At 56.1% G+C, this 14,732-nt stretch overlaps 1 protein-coding gene across 1 annotated transcript; it reads right to left on the reverse strand.

Annotated features, from left to right (window-relative positions):
• Window positions 1-684: 684 nt before the first annotated feature.
• EsH8_IV_000076 (cyclin family protein) lies at window positions 685-2,618 on the reverse strand (the record flags this gene model as incomplete). The annotated part of the gene is made up of 3 exons (XM_083264966.1): window positions 685-1,838; window positions 1,894-2,182; window positions 2,235-2,618. The coding sequence occupies 3 exons, from the start codon at window positions 2,616-2,618 to the stop codon at window positions 685-687; spliced, it is 1,827 nt and encodes a 608-aa protein (XP_083123861.1).
• Between the last annotated feature and the right edge of the window lie 12,114 nt (window positions 2,619-14,732).

The raw sequence follows: 14,732 nt of genomic DNA on the forward strand, positions 1-14,732 counted from the left end.
ACCAAGCCCCGACATCATCGAAATCGTTCATGTCACTGCCAGTCTCTGATTGGCCAATGCCGCGGAACTCAATCACTACCAAAAATCATTAATTCATTCGTGATTTCCATTCACACTGCAAGGGAAGCCACTCAAAAAGGAAGAACCAAAAGAGGCACTGTTTTACTGTCTTGTTTGTGATTCGTTTGATTCTCGTCATCTAGCTGCCATTGCTGGCATTTGCATCTATTTACGCCGGAAAGGGCCAACCGCCCTGCCGGAAGAACCAAAATTCCTGATCTTCCGCCCCTGAGCCGGAAAACCCTGCGGAGCTGGCTGGCTGAGCCACCTCGTACTTCGATAGATGGTACATGAACCTGGGCGGCCCCTTGCGCTTTCGTGCCCTCCATCCCGCCGCCCATTGGTTCCAAAAGCCAAAAAACAACTCCGTCCTGATGCAATTTTGCAGTTTGATCGGTGGGATTCGTCCTTTCCATCACCCGAATCCCAAGTTTCCCCCCCAAAACGTCAATCCCGGCCGTTGCCCAGGCTGTTCGTGAAAAATAAAAAATAAAAAAACCTGGGTCCTCCTGATCCTACGCCGTAAACAATGCAATGCTAGAAAAACAACCAGAAAAATGAACCCCACTGAACCATGCTTCAGCGACGTTTAGGTGGAGGGGGTGGCATGAGACACCTGAGCTCCTAGTTCGGGTACGGTCCCTGCGGAAGCCCATGCGGCATCTGAGGTACTTGGGCGCTCATCCTGTAGGGAGCGTTCATGAACTCGGGGACGACTCCCGTTCGCAGGTCGTTGCGCCGTCCGAGAGGCTGGTAGTGCATCTGCGTCGTGGGCAGATGGTACTCGTTAAGAGAGGCAGACGGTGGAGGGTAGAGAAGGGTGTTGACGTGACGGATCGGCTTGTACGGGCTGGGTCTCTGCTGCAGATACACGCTGGGTGAGTGCGAGATGGGCGTGTGCGCCATCGGGGTGTGGATAACAGAAGGCGCGAAGTGCTCGCCAATCGGCGACGAGGCGTACACTGAGAGGCTGCCAGGGCTGTGTCTCTTGGTCGGCGTGCCGTAGCCCATGACCGGGTGCATTGCGACGGTGGACGGCGTGAGCGAGGCCTGGGGCATCGAGGCCGTGGCCGGCATGGGCAGCTGGGGTATCGAGACGGTCGTGTTGGGGGCGAAAACCGTCGCCATGGCGCGGACGCCGTTGCCCAGGGGTGGCAACGAGACGTGGGGCTGCGACGTATAGGTGGTCGTCGCTGCGTACATTTGTGCCGATGGGGGATTAGTGTTCAACGTTAGGTTGGGTACCGGAAGACGCATGGGCTGCTCGCCAACCACTGGCTGTCGGACGACAGGGGCCATCGTGCTGGGCTGTCTGCTCAAACGCTTCGCTGGGGGCTCCGTCGCGTCCTCCTCCGAATTTCTCTTCCGGCCATTCATGCCCGCACCGTGCTTGCCATAGAGCGGAGACAACGGAGGGTTGTGGTAGGTGGAGGGCCAAACCTGGGCGTTGGGCTGGACCATGGTGCTCGGGGAGAAGACGGTCGCGGCGGAAGGCGTCATGGGCGGGAACGAGGCAGCCGGCTGGACCGCGGCAGTCGGCGAGGGGGCCGGCGAGGTGAATGACTTGTTTAGCGGCGAGGTCGGCTGCTTCTGGGCTCTCTCGTAGTACTCGGAAAAGCAGGAAAGCTTGGCCAACCACTCCTCCCACTCCTCCTTGGTGGCCAGCAAGCTGTATCGCATGTTGCTGAGGAACTCGACCTCCATCACATGAATCTCCTGGACGGTGATGCCGGACACTTCGGCCCAGGTCTTGTTGGTGTACGTGTTGTCGTCCAAGACTAAGCACTGTTGTCAGCGCTCATGTTGTTTCCCGTGGTGAGCGATTGCACTTACACTTGTTGCCCAGCATCAGGGCCACCGTCAGGAGACGGTACTCGCTGCCTGACCGGCCCTTGACCGAGGGGTTGGTCGTCTTGAGGCGGTAGACGAACAACAGGGCGAGCAGGATAACGTTCTGCGTCACTTGCGTCGTCGACAGGACACTGTAGGCCCATTTCTTGAATTGGGGATACGGTGTCGCGTACTCGGTCAGGCGAGGCACCGTGGCCGTTGACGGGCGGGATCGAATGTTCTCGGCGGCTCGCAGGGTCTCCATCGACTCGAACCAGAAGAGACATGTGATCTGTAGCGAGTTAGTATTCAATTCCCCCTCCAATAGGTCGAGTCCTGCCTACCTGAGCCGCAAAGTCTGCCAGGTTGCCGCCCTTGGGGTTGATGCAGCTTGGTATTGACAGGCTGTGCAAAACCAGAGCCGACGACCCTCTCCGTGACGAGGTGCCGTCTGACTTGCTGATGGCACCGGATGTCGGTGTCGACGGGCGAGTCGAGTGTCGGGAGGTGGTAGAGTACTGGCTTACAGCCGAGGCAGGGTTTGCTACCACCGGTTGCTGTGCTTGATATGTGTTGGTCGGTTGAGGGTATCGAGGATATTGAGGCGCCCTCGCGGCCTCGGCCATGGCCGTCTTGGGACCCCGAGCCTGGGCAACGGTGTTGGGATACGAGGGAAGGACATGGCTGTCGTAGGCGACGAGGTGAGGGGCGTGATAGGCGGCACTCATGGCGTCGGTTGGCGGCGTGCGAAGCCCGCCCCGGTGCAGAGCAGGTCCGGCCCCGAGATTGAGTCTGGGATTCTTGTGCGTGTAAGCGGCTGGGTATGAGGATTGTTGGGAGTAACTCTGTCCGCACGACGCAGGATGTGCAGGAGACAGAGGGAGGTTGTAGAATGGCAAGGGTGCGGCAGTCGAACACATCGGAGCGGGGGAGGACGTTCGAAGAGTAGTTGGTGGGAGAGAGTCCAGATCGGTCTTTCGTGGACGACGAGAAAGGCGAGTTGGTCGGACTGCGTATGGGGAAGAAGAGCTCGGAAGGGTTGAGAGGAGGAGGCGGCGGGTCGAGGAGTGTAAGTGAAGGGAAGTCAAGACCGAAGGCCGCTACATTTGTGGTTGGAGCAGGTGGTGGTGGTTGTAGACGTAGACAGTGACGACAATTCTCACTCGAGGAAGCTTCCGAGCGGGACCCGTCTGGTGGGCGAGCAGGGGTGGCCAGACAGAGTGGGAGTCGGGCGAGATGGTCAACCTAGATTGTCGGAATGCTCTCGTCGGGAGGCTATTCCTCTCGGTCGTCGTCGTCGGCGGCCGCAGGGTGCGGTTTTGTAGCGTTTGCTATTCTGGTTCTGTCGACGTCGCCCGTTTACAGACTGGCCATGGCAGGGTGGCTCGAGAACAGCTTGGCCAACGCAGGTGAACCAAGACCTCGTTCGTTCTGGTCGGGTTGTTGAGGAGGGGTGGGAGGGCGGGGGGCTTTAAGCCGTGTTCGTCAGTGGTGCAAGAAGCAGCAGCTTTGCAGGTCGAGAAGGGTGAATTGGAGACGGATTTCGTTGGTGGCTCGGAGGGGTGGATGGGATTTGGTGGTGGAAATCGGCGGGAGGCAGCAGGAAGGTAAGGTTATGAGGTGGAAAGGGCCGGCTGACGTCTACTACTTGAGGGTCGTCCGTGTAAATGAAGGGCTCGTGGGCGTGTTCGTCAATGGGGCCGTGAATCGGTAGGATGCAAGAAAGGCAGGCTGTTGGAATTGCGTTGTAGGAATTGGTATTTGGGCACGGAACTGGAGCCGAGCAACAACCGCCAACCACAACAACAACAATAAAAAGGCGAGCAGGCAAAGCAAGGTCAGGCAGGACAGGGCCGGTACGAAGTGGCAGATTGAAGCAAAAAACGGAGGTACGGTCTAGTGATATGGTTGCGTCGTTCGTTGTCTGGACTCTCATTTTTGGAGTAGTGTATGCGCGCCGTATGGGTCGTGGTAAAGCATGGGATGGGGATGGACCAAGGTACCTTGTCCATGTACTTGGCCTTGGGTACCTTACGCGGTACCTTACGGAGTACGGCTCCAGCTAAATAAAACAGCCACCTAGGCGCAGGCAGGAGCCAAAAGGCAGGAGCAAGGAAGGTACTTTGTGGAGGTACCTTTGCAGCCGCGCAGCAAGCAAGCCAAACACACACACGTACTCACACACTCACACACACACATTCGCACACACACACACACACACATACATATCTACATACGTACATCTATCCATACATACATACTACATACAGACACAAAAAAAAGGGCAAGGAAAGCCAGGGAAAGGAAGGAAGGAAGGAGGGACTAAGGTCGGGGTGGGCTTGGTCTGGCCAGGTACTTTGCGCCAGCCAAACGGGCAAAGGCACGAAGGGAAAGGAAGAAAAGGATGAGGAAGAGGAGCAAGGGAAGTACCTCTGGCGGCGTCTGCCACCAAAACAGTACACAAGATACGGATACCTCTGAGGCTGGGGGGAACGAGGGGGAGGGGGAGGACACCGGCATCAGCATTTGCACCGGCACCAACACCAGCACTACCCGTACGCAGTGTGCGCAGCGCAGCGCACTGCGTACCATAGCATAGTAGCAGCAGCGGTAGTGTGTGTGTGTGTATGTGTATGTATCCGTAGCTCGCTCAGCTTCAGCTTCCGGAGACGAGACCAGACCGGGCGGCCAGCCAGTCTCCGTCACAGGTTTCCTAAGTTCCTGGTCCCCAGTTCCCCCCCTAGTCCCCTCTCACCCCCCAGTCATGGCTGGTCTTTTGCCAGGCAAGTCAGATACTGCCGTAGTCGGTCGTCCAAGTCCCCAGTCTCCCCCCTCCCCAGCACCAGACCCAATTTAACCTAGTGGCCCTGGTCCCGGTCCAGGTGCAATGGAGTGGTGAGAGTGTCAGCCTGAGGTTGGAGGTGGGAGTGGGTGGGCGGGCGTGGGCGTGGGAACCGAAAAGGGCGCAAGAGCAAAGTGCAGCAGGTGCGGGTGCGGGTGCAAGTGTCGACTGTGGAAAGCGTATGTACATTGAGTGTGTGTGTGTGTGTCGTCGCCGTCGTTCTTTCCGTGTCGGTGGAGTAGCACCTGAGTGGTCGCTTTCCCTCTTTTTTTGCCCTCTCTCTGTCCCAACCAACCCGGCCAGACCCACCTCTAAGCCAGTCCAGGTGCAGGTGCGGCAGGTGCAGAAAGACCATCCACGACGACCACCACTTTCGGCCCAGACTGGCAGGGGAGGGAGGGTGGAGGGGGCAAAGGCGAAAAGGCAAAGGGGCGCGAGAGGGAGACAGAGAGTAAGGGAAAGGAGGGACAGGGGGGACTAGGCCGGCAAGGGCTTAGACCGGCGCTGGGAAAGAAGAGCGGGCAGTACGTACCGCGTGCCTGTCCGTCGGGCGCCTCAAATGTGATTGACTTTCCACCTCGTTCCTGACCACACACCCATGTCGAGCCACCACCCCTCCCCATTCCCTCACTCTCTCGCTCTTTTCCCTCTCTTTTCTCACCCCCCTTTCTCCACGCCCCCCCTTTGCCAGTTTCTCTCCCTCTCTCCCATCTGTGGCGCTGATTGAGAATTCCAGGGTTCCTAGGAAGCCTCGAGTGGGGTATGAAGCCTCTTGTCACTGGCATCTCACACTCACGCACACACACTCTCTCTCTCTCGCTCGGGTGCACCTGAGAGGGGGAAAAAGGCGCTGCCACGGCATGGCAGAGCAAGCGACCAGCACTGCACGACAGGGAAGAGGGCGGGGATACGCAACTGCGAAGCTCGTGATGGGGGAACGAGACGTCCGATGGATGGGAGGGGGCCAAGGACCGCGGTTCTTGATACCCTTTTTTTTTTTTCCTTCTCATTCTTCCAATGCTCCAGCTCTGGGTGGGTTTCTCTTCCAGTCTCTAGAAAAGTACCGAGTACATACACCCCATGACGAGGTTTGTCTTCTTGTCTAACCATTGCTTCTAAATCATTCCCTTTCCATCTTGTCTCTTGACAACTCGGCTCATCTGCCTTTGGCGGCGGTGGTGGTGGTAGTGGTAGTGGCCCATCATCTTTGGCTTCGGCTTTGTCGCTGCCCACTGCCCACTCGAGCCGGCGGTGCTAGTGCGCAAGGGACGGGTCTGCCAGGTAAAAAGGAGCGTGCCTCACGTATCCGTACTCCGTCCAAGGTACCAATCCGAGGCTTGGTTGGTCGGGGTAGTGAGCACAGTTCGTACAGACCGGACATGGACAGCCAGCCCAGGGCAGAAGGGAGACCAGGCTAGCAACAACAAGAAAGACAACCAAAAAAAAAAAAAAGGAACCAATAAATCAAATCAAATAAAACGGAACAAATATTAAAAAATTACAAGGCGAAGCAGAGTAGTGTTGCGTTGCGTTGCGTTGCGTCCACTTCCTAGCGCAGCGTAGCCCCATCCACCATCTCCGCCATCAGCCATCATCACTGCCTGTCCATCCATCGCCGGCGATGGGCGGCATGGACACATCTCGTCCCATCTCTCCTTTTTTTCCTTTCTCTTTCGCTCTTTTGCACTACGTTCCTCTCCCGCCCAACAACAACCCCTCCCCGGTCCAGGGCTGGAGAGTGTCCAGTCCGTCGCAACCCCACACGAAACTCTCTCGGGCCTTGGTCGTTTTGGGCCTTCTATTACGAATGCCCTACGGATACAGCGCAACCGCATGCTACATACATAGCAGTACCTTACCTGACGTGCGCTACCACACAATTAACGAAGCAAGTTCTATGGGCCGTGGCCATGCCATGCCATGCCTACCTAGCCTTGCTTGGGCCTTTATTGCCTTGGATCACCGTCCTGCTCCAGCGCCGGCCCACCACGGCCTCTCCCAAGCCCGGTTCCTTTCCCTTTCGCAAGTGGCTCCTCCTCGTGATGCCTCCTCCGCCACCGCCGACGATTTGCCTCGCTTACCCTTTTGGGTGTGACCTTTTTTTTCTCTCTCTCTCTCTCCGTCGGTCTTGGTTCTGGGGCAGAATGTCTAGCTACCGGCTTTCATCTTCCTCCTTGGCTGCAAGATCAAGATTGATACTCCGGCGGTGGCCCCCTAGTGGCCCCTCCCTGCCCTCCTTCTCCTCATTGTCTCCTCCCCATCGGCCGACAGCACAGTGCCGTATCCGTCTACGCCGAGGAGTACAGCGAATTTGCGGCAAAACACCTCGTGTTCTCCCACTCTCTCCCAGCCCGTCTCAAACCTCGCAAAGTCAGTCATACAGAGAGAGAGTCGAGAAGCCCGGCGTGGGCGGCACTTCCCGTCGGCTTCGGTTAGTGAGAATTGGGCAAGCGAGCCCCCCAAAGATACTTTACGGCATTGTCTCGTTCGGGAATAGCGTTGCAGCAACTTCGGCCAGGTCCCTGAGTTGCCTCGACAAACCCCCATCCTGTCTCAACAGTCTACACACCCTTCTGACGCCGGCCTTCAACTCATCGAAAAAAGGACGTCTGAATAATAATTTACCTTGTAGGACGTATCAAGTAAGTGTCGAAATATTTGCTGCAGGTGACAAGGCGAGGGAACTCCGAACGCACCTCGTCTCCCTTGCCTTTCGCCCAGCAGATAGATCCATGACCCTAGAATCCCAGACAAGAAAAGTCTAGTTCCGCATCCATACCCCACTGCCATGGACTGTCATAGTGTAGACAGTAAAATAGTGTAAAAATACAAGAACAAGGAAGGCATTTGCATTAGATGTGCCTGTGGCAGGATGGAGGCCGAACCAATCCAAGGCTGCTTCTACCCAAACCAATCTCATCTCTCAACTCAGGCCTACCCAGCCAGCAACAGGAAAGCCGGCAAGAGACACAGTGCGCAGTACTACCTCGCATCCCGCACCAGAAACACGGTTGCTGACGGCACTGCACCGCACCGTCCGCCCGTCCGCCTGTCTGCCTGCTTGCCTGCGTCGGCTCTGATTTGTTCGTGGCAGGCAGGCAGGCAGGCAGGCAGTGAACAGGGAACGGGAAACAGGAGAAGAGCGATAATGTACCCTGCCTTGCTTGTACTCCATCCAGCAACGTACACCCAGCACGTATTGCCGTGCGTGCTCCGTCGCTTGTACGCTGTAAGCGTGCTGTCCTGACCCCTGCGTTGTAGGAAAGGGCAGAAAAAAAAAAAGGAAGAAAAGAGGATGCCTGATCGCAAGAGATGAGCCCCTGCTATGCTAGCAATCAATGATTAGTGCTGTCGGCGTTGGCGCACCCACTAAATTCCCATCTACTCTCGGCCCTGCGCTGACACTATTAATCAGTTGCCTCACGCAGTATTGCGGCAAGTCCAAGCCCCTCCTCGCCTCATTCCCCAGGGAATGAGACTTGCACTCGCTACTAGAAAGGGCAAGGTAAGGTTGAGTGGGCGCATGCGTCGACATGGGCCCCTTCTGATATTCGCGGAAGATGGCCCCCCTCACCAGCCAACTTGATATTACCGCAGCGGCGACTTGTACACACATACGTGCGAACTCGTTCGTGGTTGAGACCGGGCCAGGGTTGCCGGGACACCATCATTGTCTTTGACCCCCGTCCTCTGATGTCTTTGACTACCCCTTGTTGTGCAAAGCGAAAAAAAGAGTCCAAAAAAGGGAATCCAATAGGCGTGTAAGATGAGCAAGACCAGGGAGTCTCGTCGTCAACTTAACGATGGTCTTGTTTGCTCGACTCCCCCCAAAATAGAATGGGGTAAATTGCGGGCGACAGTTCAGGACGGGACAGGGCTCAGTGGTTGGCCCGCCGGCGCATATGCTATTCTCGCCTGGCTTCGCCGCTGATTCTTTTACTGCCGCTGCATACGCAGCATTCTGCAAATTAGCATCCAGCGCGGCGCAACGCAACTCACCACTGGGCCCCCTCCTCCTCCTCCTCCAACAAGATCCGGAGTCAAGCTAAAAGCAACCAAAATACCCCTCGAACATGGGTGGTCACTCTATCAGAATCATTTTAATACATCGGAGGAACAAGAGGATACGATATGGGACATCGACCGGGAGCCGAACCTTGCCGAACCGTGTGGGCTGCCTGCTTGGTCGTAAGGCTTTGAATCGTGAATCCGACAACGACTCAACCACCCGATGATAATCTGGCCCGGGGGCTGGCATTCGATGTTTCCGTGACAGACTGAGCCAGTAGGGGCTGGCCTGATTGGGCTGGTCCGTTGGCGAGCATGGCGCCACGACGGATTGTGTCCAATAGCCTATGCCATGGGAAGTGCAAAGTTTCCGCGTCTCCGTCTGGTCCATGCCAGTTGCGTTTGCCTCCCCTCCAATGAAACAGTGGCTTTGGACTCACCGTATCCATTCGCAGATAGAAAGAAGCCTTGATGGGCAAGCGACCAAACATGCGAGAAGAAAGGAAAAGAAAGGAAGGAAAATAACCCACGCAACGCAACTCGAGACTGCATCATCTTCCGCCGAGGTACGTCATGCACAGACTTGTCTTTTGTCCATCGTTTTCGACTCCGGCTCTGTTTGGCTGGCTCGGCCGCCATCCCTTCAGCGTGTCCACTGCTCTTCCATGATGTCGGTGGCCAGCAGCCAGTCAGAAGCCAGGCTTGGCTAAGGGGTGGAAGCAGGCCGGCCTTCTTGAAGGAATGGCTGCATCTCTACTGACGTTGAGGGTGGGTTGAGTGGCATGCCCGTTTCGACAGGGTCTTTGGGCGTGGCAGCAACGGGGACACCTCAAAACAGAGGTATTACAGCGTCATGGACCACGCCGACCGTGCCGGCCGAATGGCTGGGTTTGCGCAGCACAATGTCGCTCCATCCGCCGCCATGCTTGGGGAACCAGGTAACCAATACAAATGAACCCATGATGGAGAGAGAGGGCCCAAGTCATTAAATTCCCTGCAACTCCCAAATGACCCTGCATGGATGCAATAGGCCGCGAGCGACACGCGAATGGGGGCGTCTTACCCGCGCTTCCCCTGTCAGACCACCCCGTGGATGGGCAGAGGACCAAGTGGTTGCATTTCAGCAAAATTTGAGGTACCGAGCCCCAAACATGTCATGTTGGAAACGGAGTCAATTAGCGTGACAGGGAAAGGCCGCAATGAGAGTCTGCAAACATTGCCGGTGTCAGTCGTCCAGTCATCGGGCGGCGGAGGACAACGGAGACACGCAGCGTGGCCGACCAGGGCCAGCCAGCCAAGGCACGCTTCTACAAACATTGCAAGTCAGTAGTCAGGGTCAAACAGATGATCCCAATAGGATTGCAACACTATGCGTATAGCACATACCTCCGTGCTCCCATGCGCTTCATCAGCAGAGCGGCAAATGGACCAGAGGCTTACTGAAACGCCTCCGGTGGTATGTTGTGTGCCCAAGGGAGTGGGTACAACCAGGCCGAGCTCGACTTTCGATGCTCAGCAGCGCCCCCCCCCCCCCCCTCGCCCGGCGAGGCCTGTCGAAGGAGGTTCAAGGATCTTCGTCAGGCGCTGCTCATTCCCGCTCCATATTGAAGGCGGCTTAGCGTTAAGCTGCAGTAACGGGACAGAAGGCGCTGGCACTGGCACTCTTTGAGACCTCGACTCATCCAGACTTTGCCCCGCCCTGGGAGATGGCGCCGGCGCCGGCCTTGAGCGGAGGGCCAAGCTGAAAGGATCGCTGGGAGCATAGGGCATTCCACGTTTACCCTGCCTTTGCTAGAGGGCTCTTGAGCGTCAGCTGCGCCTGAGACCAGATAGGGGGACGCGGTCCGCTATCTCATTCGCCATTTGGTCATTTTCGACGAACCCTCACCGTCCCCTGCTCTGACCAACATGTCGTTCCCATGCCGCGTACCACACGACACCAGCATCGCGAGCGGACCCTTTTTTCGGGTTATTCGTTCCTTTTTTCGATGTTTTGTCGGTATGGCACATGCCCCCGGGTGTACTTGAACGATATCTTCGCCGACCGCATGGGGGGTTACCTCGTGCATAAGGAGAGGAGGGTCTGTGACAAGATGTCTGTCCTGCCGCGTTAATCAACTTCAAGTTTAGTTGGTATCAATCAATTTTGCCTGATTGGAGTGCAGCTACTGCTGCTGCTGCATCTACTACGGGCAACCAGGAGCAATATTACCTCACCTCCTGGAATGCAACCATCGCGATGGAGCAGGCACGAAACCAGACAGAAGCAAAGCCTGGGGCCGTGAGCCTCCAGAACTCAAGCTGCCAAATTTTTCTATCTGCACCACCGTCTAGGAAGCCTGCACGCACACGACCAAGTGTGGGGGGGAGTCAGTCATCATGCCGGAGTTGCTGGATCGGTCTGCTTGGCAACTTTCCCACAAAAGCTAGGGCCTGCGTTCCGGCTCCCAGGCTTCTCAACCACCTTGACTTGACCCGAGGAGAAATGCAAGCCAACGAGGCCATTCTTTCCCATATCAAGGGGGCGTGATTTTAGAACTCCGAGTTCCTTTTGCAACCAAGGCGGCCAGACCCTATTCCCCATGGAATGGGACAGACGGTGGCCCTAGCCACACCCATTTCGTTCTGCCCATGGTCAACCTCGACTCTCGCAGGTGCGGATAGCATTGAATAGACCATCCGGCCGACAATCCTCCAGTGCGATGGATTACAATCCTTAGCTTTGGGTTCTTTCCTTATTGCGCCAGCTCGTTTCTGATCATGCGGTGGTATTTTGTGCTGTAGCCAGCTTGCTTTGAATTCGCAATTACTGACGCTAGATATTGAAGAAGCTCGGCACAGCGTTACGCTGCCTACGGCGGCCATCCATGTGGCTTGTCATTCGGCTAGCCCAGCATATTGGTGTGGTGCTCGGTCGGTCGATCGGTAGGAACAAATGTGAGCTTTTGGTATGGCTACGCCCGGGGCGCCGGTAAAGCTTTGCCAGAAGAAGCGGCAGTCCAGTCACGACACGGAATCAGATACCCCCAGTCTTACATTTAAACCCCCATTTTGCGTGCACCGTCGCCTGACTTGCGGCACGTCAGTGTGATGGGTGGCTGGCTTGCTTGTCCTCTCTTTTCAGTTTCCTGCCGAGCCTGATGGGTGTTAGCATCTTTTTAGGGGCGTGGAACATATACGAGAATGTTGCAACTAAAATATGCCCTTTTACTTGTTTGTATCGAGCCTATGATGCATTGCATACGAGCGAGTGGCCTGGTCCATTGATGCGAGGAGATTTGTGACTGTCTCGTAGACAAAGAGATGTAGCATCCCAACACCCAGACCGGACGGGCTCAAGGGTGCACAAACTTGAAATACAATTAAAGGGTCCACGGGCTTCTCAGTCGGCAGGCCGAAAGCGAAACCATCAATGAATAACCAGTGAAAACCGGTGTGGAATTGACGCCCTGGGCGAATCCATGATGTGGATGCATCATGGCGGGTTAATGATGAGCATGAGCACTGTTAGGAGCGGTGTAAGAGATGGCGTTTTAGGGGTACAACTCAACTGGCCCGAGGCTGAAAAATGGGGGGCGGCGAGAGGCCATGCATCTCTGGATATCGCGGCATGACGGAGATGTCGCTGCCGTACCAGAATCATCCAAGCAAAGACTGGACGATGGCGTGTCCGACTTGAGCTCTTTGTCTCTCTCATTTCCGCAGAGAGACGGCGGTGCCCCAATCCATTGCGTGTCATGCAGTCCACGTTATCTGAACCATCCGAGGTGTAGGATTGTATATTGTCGAGCTATGCCCGGCATACCACCTCGGTAGCCGTGGAGCCTCCACAAGATTTCAAGTTCTGAGGATTGGCGTCGGGGCAAAGAACCGCACTGCTGCAGTAAGTTCGAAGCACACGCTAGACTGTTGGAAGTGGCAACGCAAATGGCTAGCGATTGGCCGACATCCCGGTGTTGAGCTGACACGCTGTGTTCGTTCAGGAAGGGAGGGGCGTGTTTGAAGGATCGAGGGAGCTGCCATAGTGGTGTAGAATGATTAGCTCCGCTACCCAGGCACGCCAGGAATCCCGATGTTCCATGCCCAAGGCCGTATCTGAACTGCAGAGTTGTGGCCAATCAAAAACAACTTTTGACTTCATGCCCGCACAACCTTGGCGACTCCACGGTACGTTGGGTGCAAGGAAGGAATCTCAAAGTGGACGCCGTACGGGATGGTCGGCCAGGGATCAGGGACTGGCCTCGGGTCTCCGTGTGTTCCGCCGTGAAGGCCGAAGGTCCATAATTTGTGAGTGCTGAGATGGCCGACTTGGCATCACCATTTTTACGTTGAATCGGGACCCTCCCGAGAAAATTAGAAACTAGAGTCTGTTGGAAGAAATCTATGGAGCAGGGGCCTTTGGAATCCCAGGCTCTCATCGCAAGACTGGGGTGTTACCCCTCGCTGTATCGAGGAGAGAAAAGGAAGAAAAAAAAACAATAAAAAAGTCTCCTCTAGCCCTGGATATCGGTGCTCTTGGCCCGTAGAAGTCACCGAGCCGGGCGGGCGGGGATGGGGCCGGCTGAGGCTGGGTGGTGCGCTGAGCAGACCATGATCTGGCCATCGGCCATCACTTAGTTACAAAGCCGCTGGAGTAGCCTACAGAGGTCCGCAACTACCTCTGCGCCTTGAGGTGTTGGAACGAAAGAATATGCGCGAGGTGTGGCAAGCGGCATTAACTGTGAGCGACGGGGGTGTGTCTAGTGGTATTAGTATGTTGCCGTTCGCTGCGGTTGCTGACACAGGGAGACAAGAGGATGCATTCTTTTTTGTCCCGGGAGCCTTGCCGCCAAGGGCATACGCCCGTGGCGCCCTGTGGCAGTATGTATATGCGCGTGTGTGTGCACTAAGACCTGAGACTCGTGTTGCCTGTATCTTTTGGACTGGCAAAAGGATCGACCGATAACACGTCTCGTTGGTGCAGCATGCTGTGCGGGAAAACGAGGGCTCGCAGGATTGCAAAGTGTGCCATGCGTGTTGCCACAAGACCCAGTCAGCATGGCGTCTCCAGCTTCTCGTCAGTGAGTCAAAATTCAAGACGTCAATAACGGATTCGCCTGAGTGGTGGAACACGCAAGAAGTGTCGGTCGGTGGTTGAGAGCACCACGCAAGTCTTTTGGTGCATCCGAAGTCCTAGACCATTCTACTAGTCGCGACGATTGTACCGTGCGAAACCAAGCCAGTCGGTGCTGCAGCTGGAAGTGAAAGAGCATGTCGTTAGCCTTCGATGGATGGGTGACCCATGGCGCCAATTTGGGTTGCAACCGCTTGCTGCTGTTTGCGGCCTCCGGCTCCAAAGGGGGGTGAAGCTCGCAGGAAAATGCTGGTCAAGGCTGAAGACTTTGCCAGCTCCAGCGGTGCATTGCCTCTTCCTCACGTTAGGGCAGTAGCTTTTCTTGGAAGCGGCAGGAACTCAGCCGACAAGCCAGGCAGGCCTAGAGCTTGCATGTCTAACTAATCCATGGTCCGTCCGGCAGGCGTGCAGGGAGGAGGGAGTTGTGTGTCTCTGTGTTCAGGCCTGTCAAGTGAGCAGTTGAAACCCACCCTGAACAATGATCGCCAAACGCCTCGTCTAGTCCCATTCCTGCTGGGCAATCCGGATATTGGCGGCGGATTGGCAGTGTTGGGCAGTCCTGGGGCGCGGCCTGTTCCTATTGATGGTCAAACACATAATGCGGGTGGGTGAATGGAGCGGTGGAGATTGAGGAGGTGAAGGGGGGATAGTCGAGACGAGGAGTGGTGTAAAAGGTAAATTGGCGGTTTAATGGCTCCCCTCAATGGAGGAGGCATCTGGTGTCCCCAATGCTATCGCTCTGGCACTGGCCCTGGGTCTGGTGCGTCGTATGTAAGACAAGAGCGACTAGCAAACGCATAGCATGAAAGCAAGCCCTGGTCGCTTTCCGGGTAAGGCACAGCAAATAGCTACTAAGGCTGGTGTTGGTTGCGATCCCAA

The sequence above is a fragment of the Colletotrichum jinshuiense genome, chromosome 4 (assembly GCF_051148585.1).
Source record: "Colletotrichum jinshuiense chromosome 4, complete sequence".
NCBI classification, from domain to species: Eukaryota; Fungi; Ascomycota; class Sordariomycetes; order Glomerellales; family Glomerellaceae; genus Colletotrichum; species Colletotrichum jinshuiense.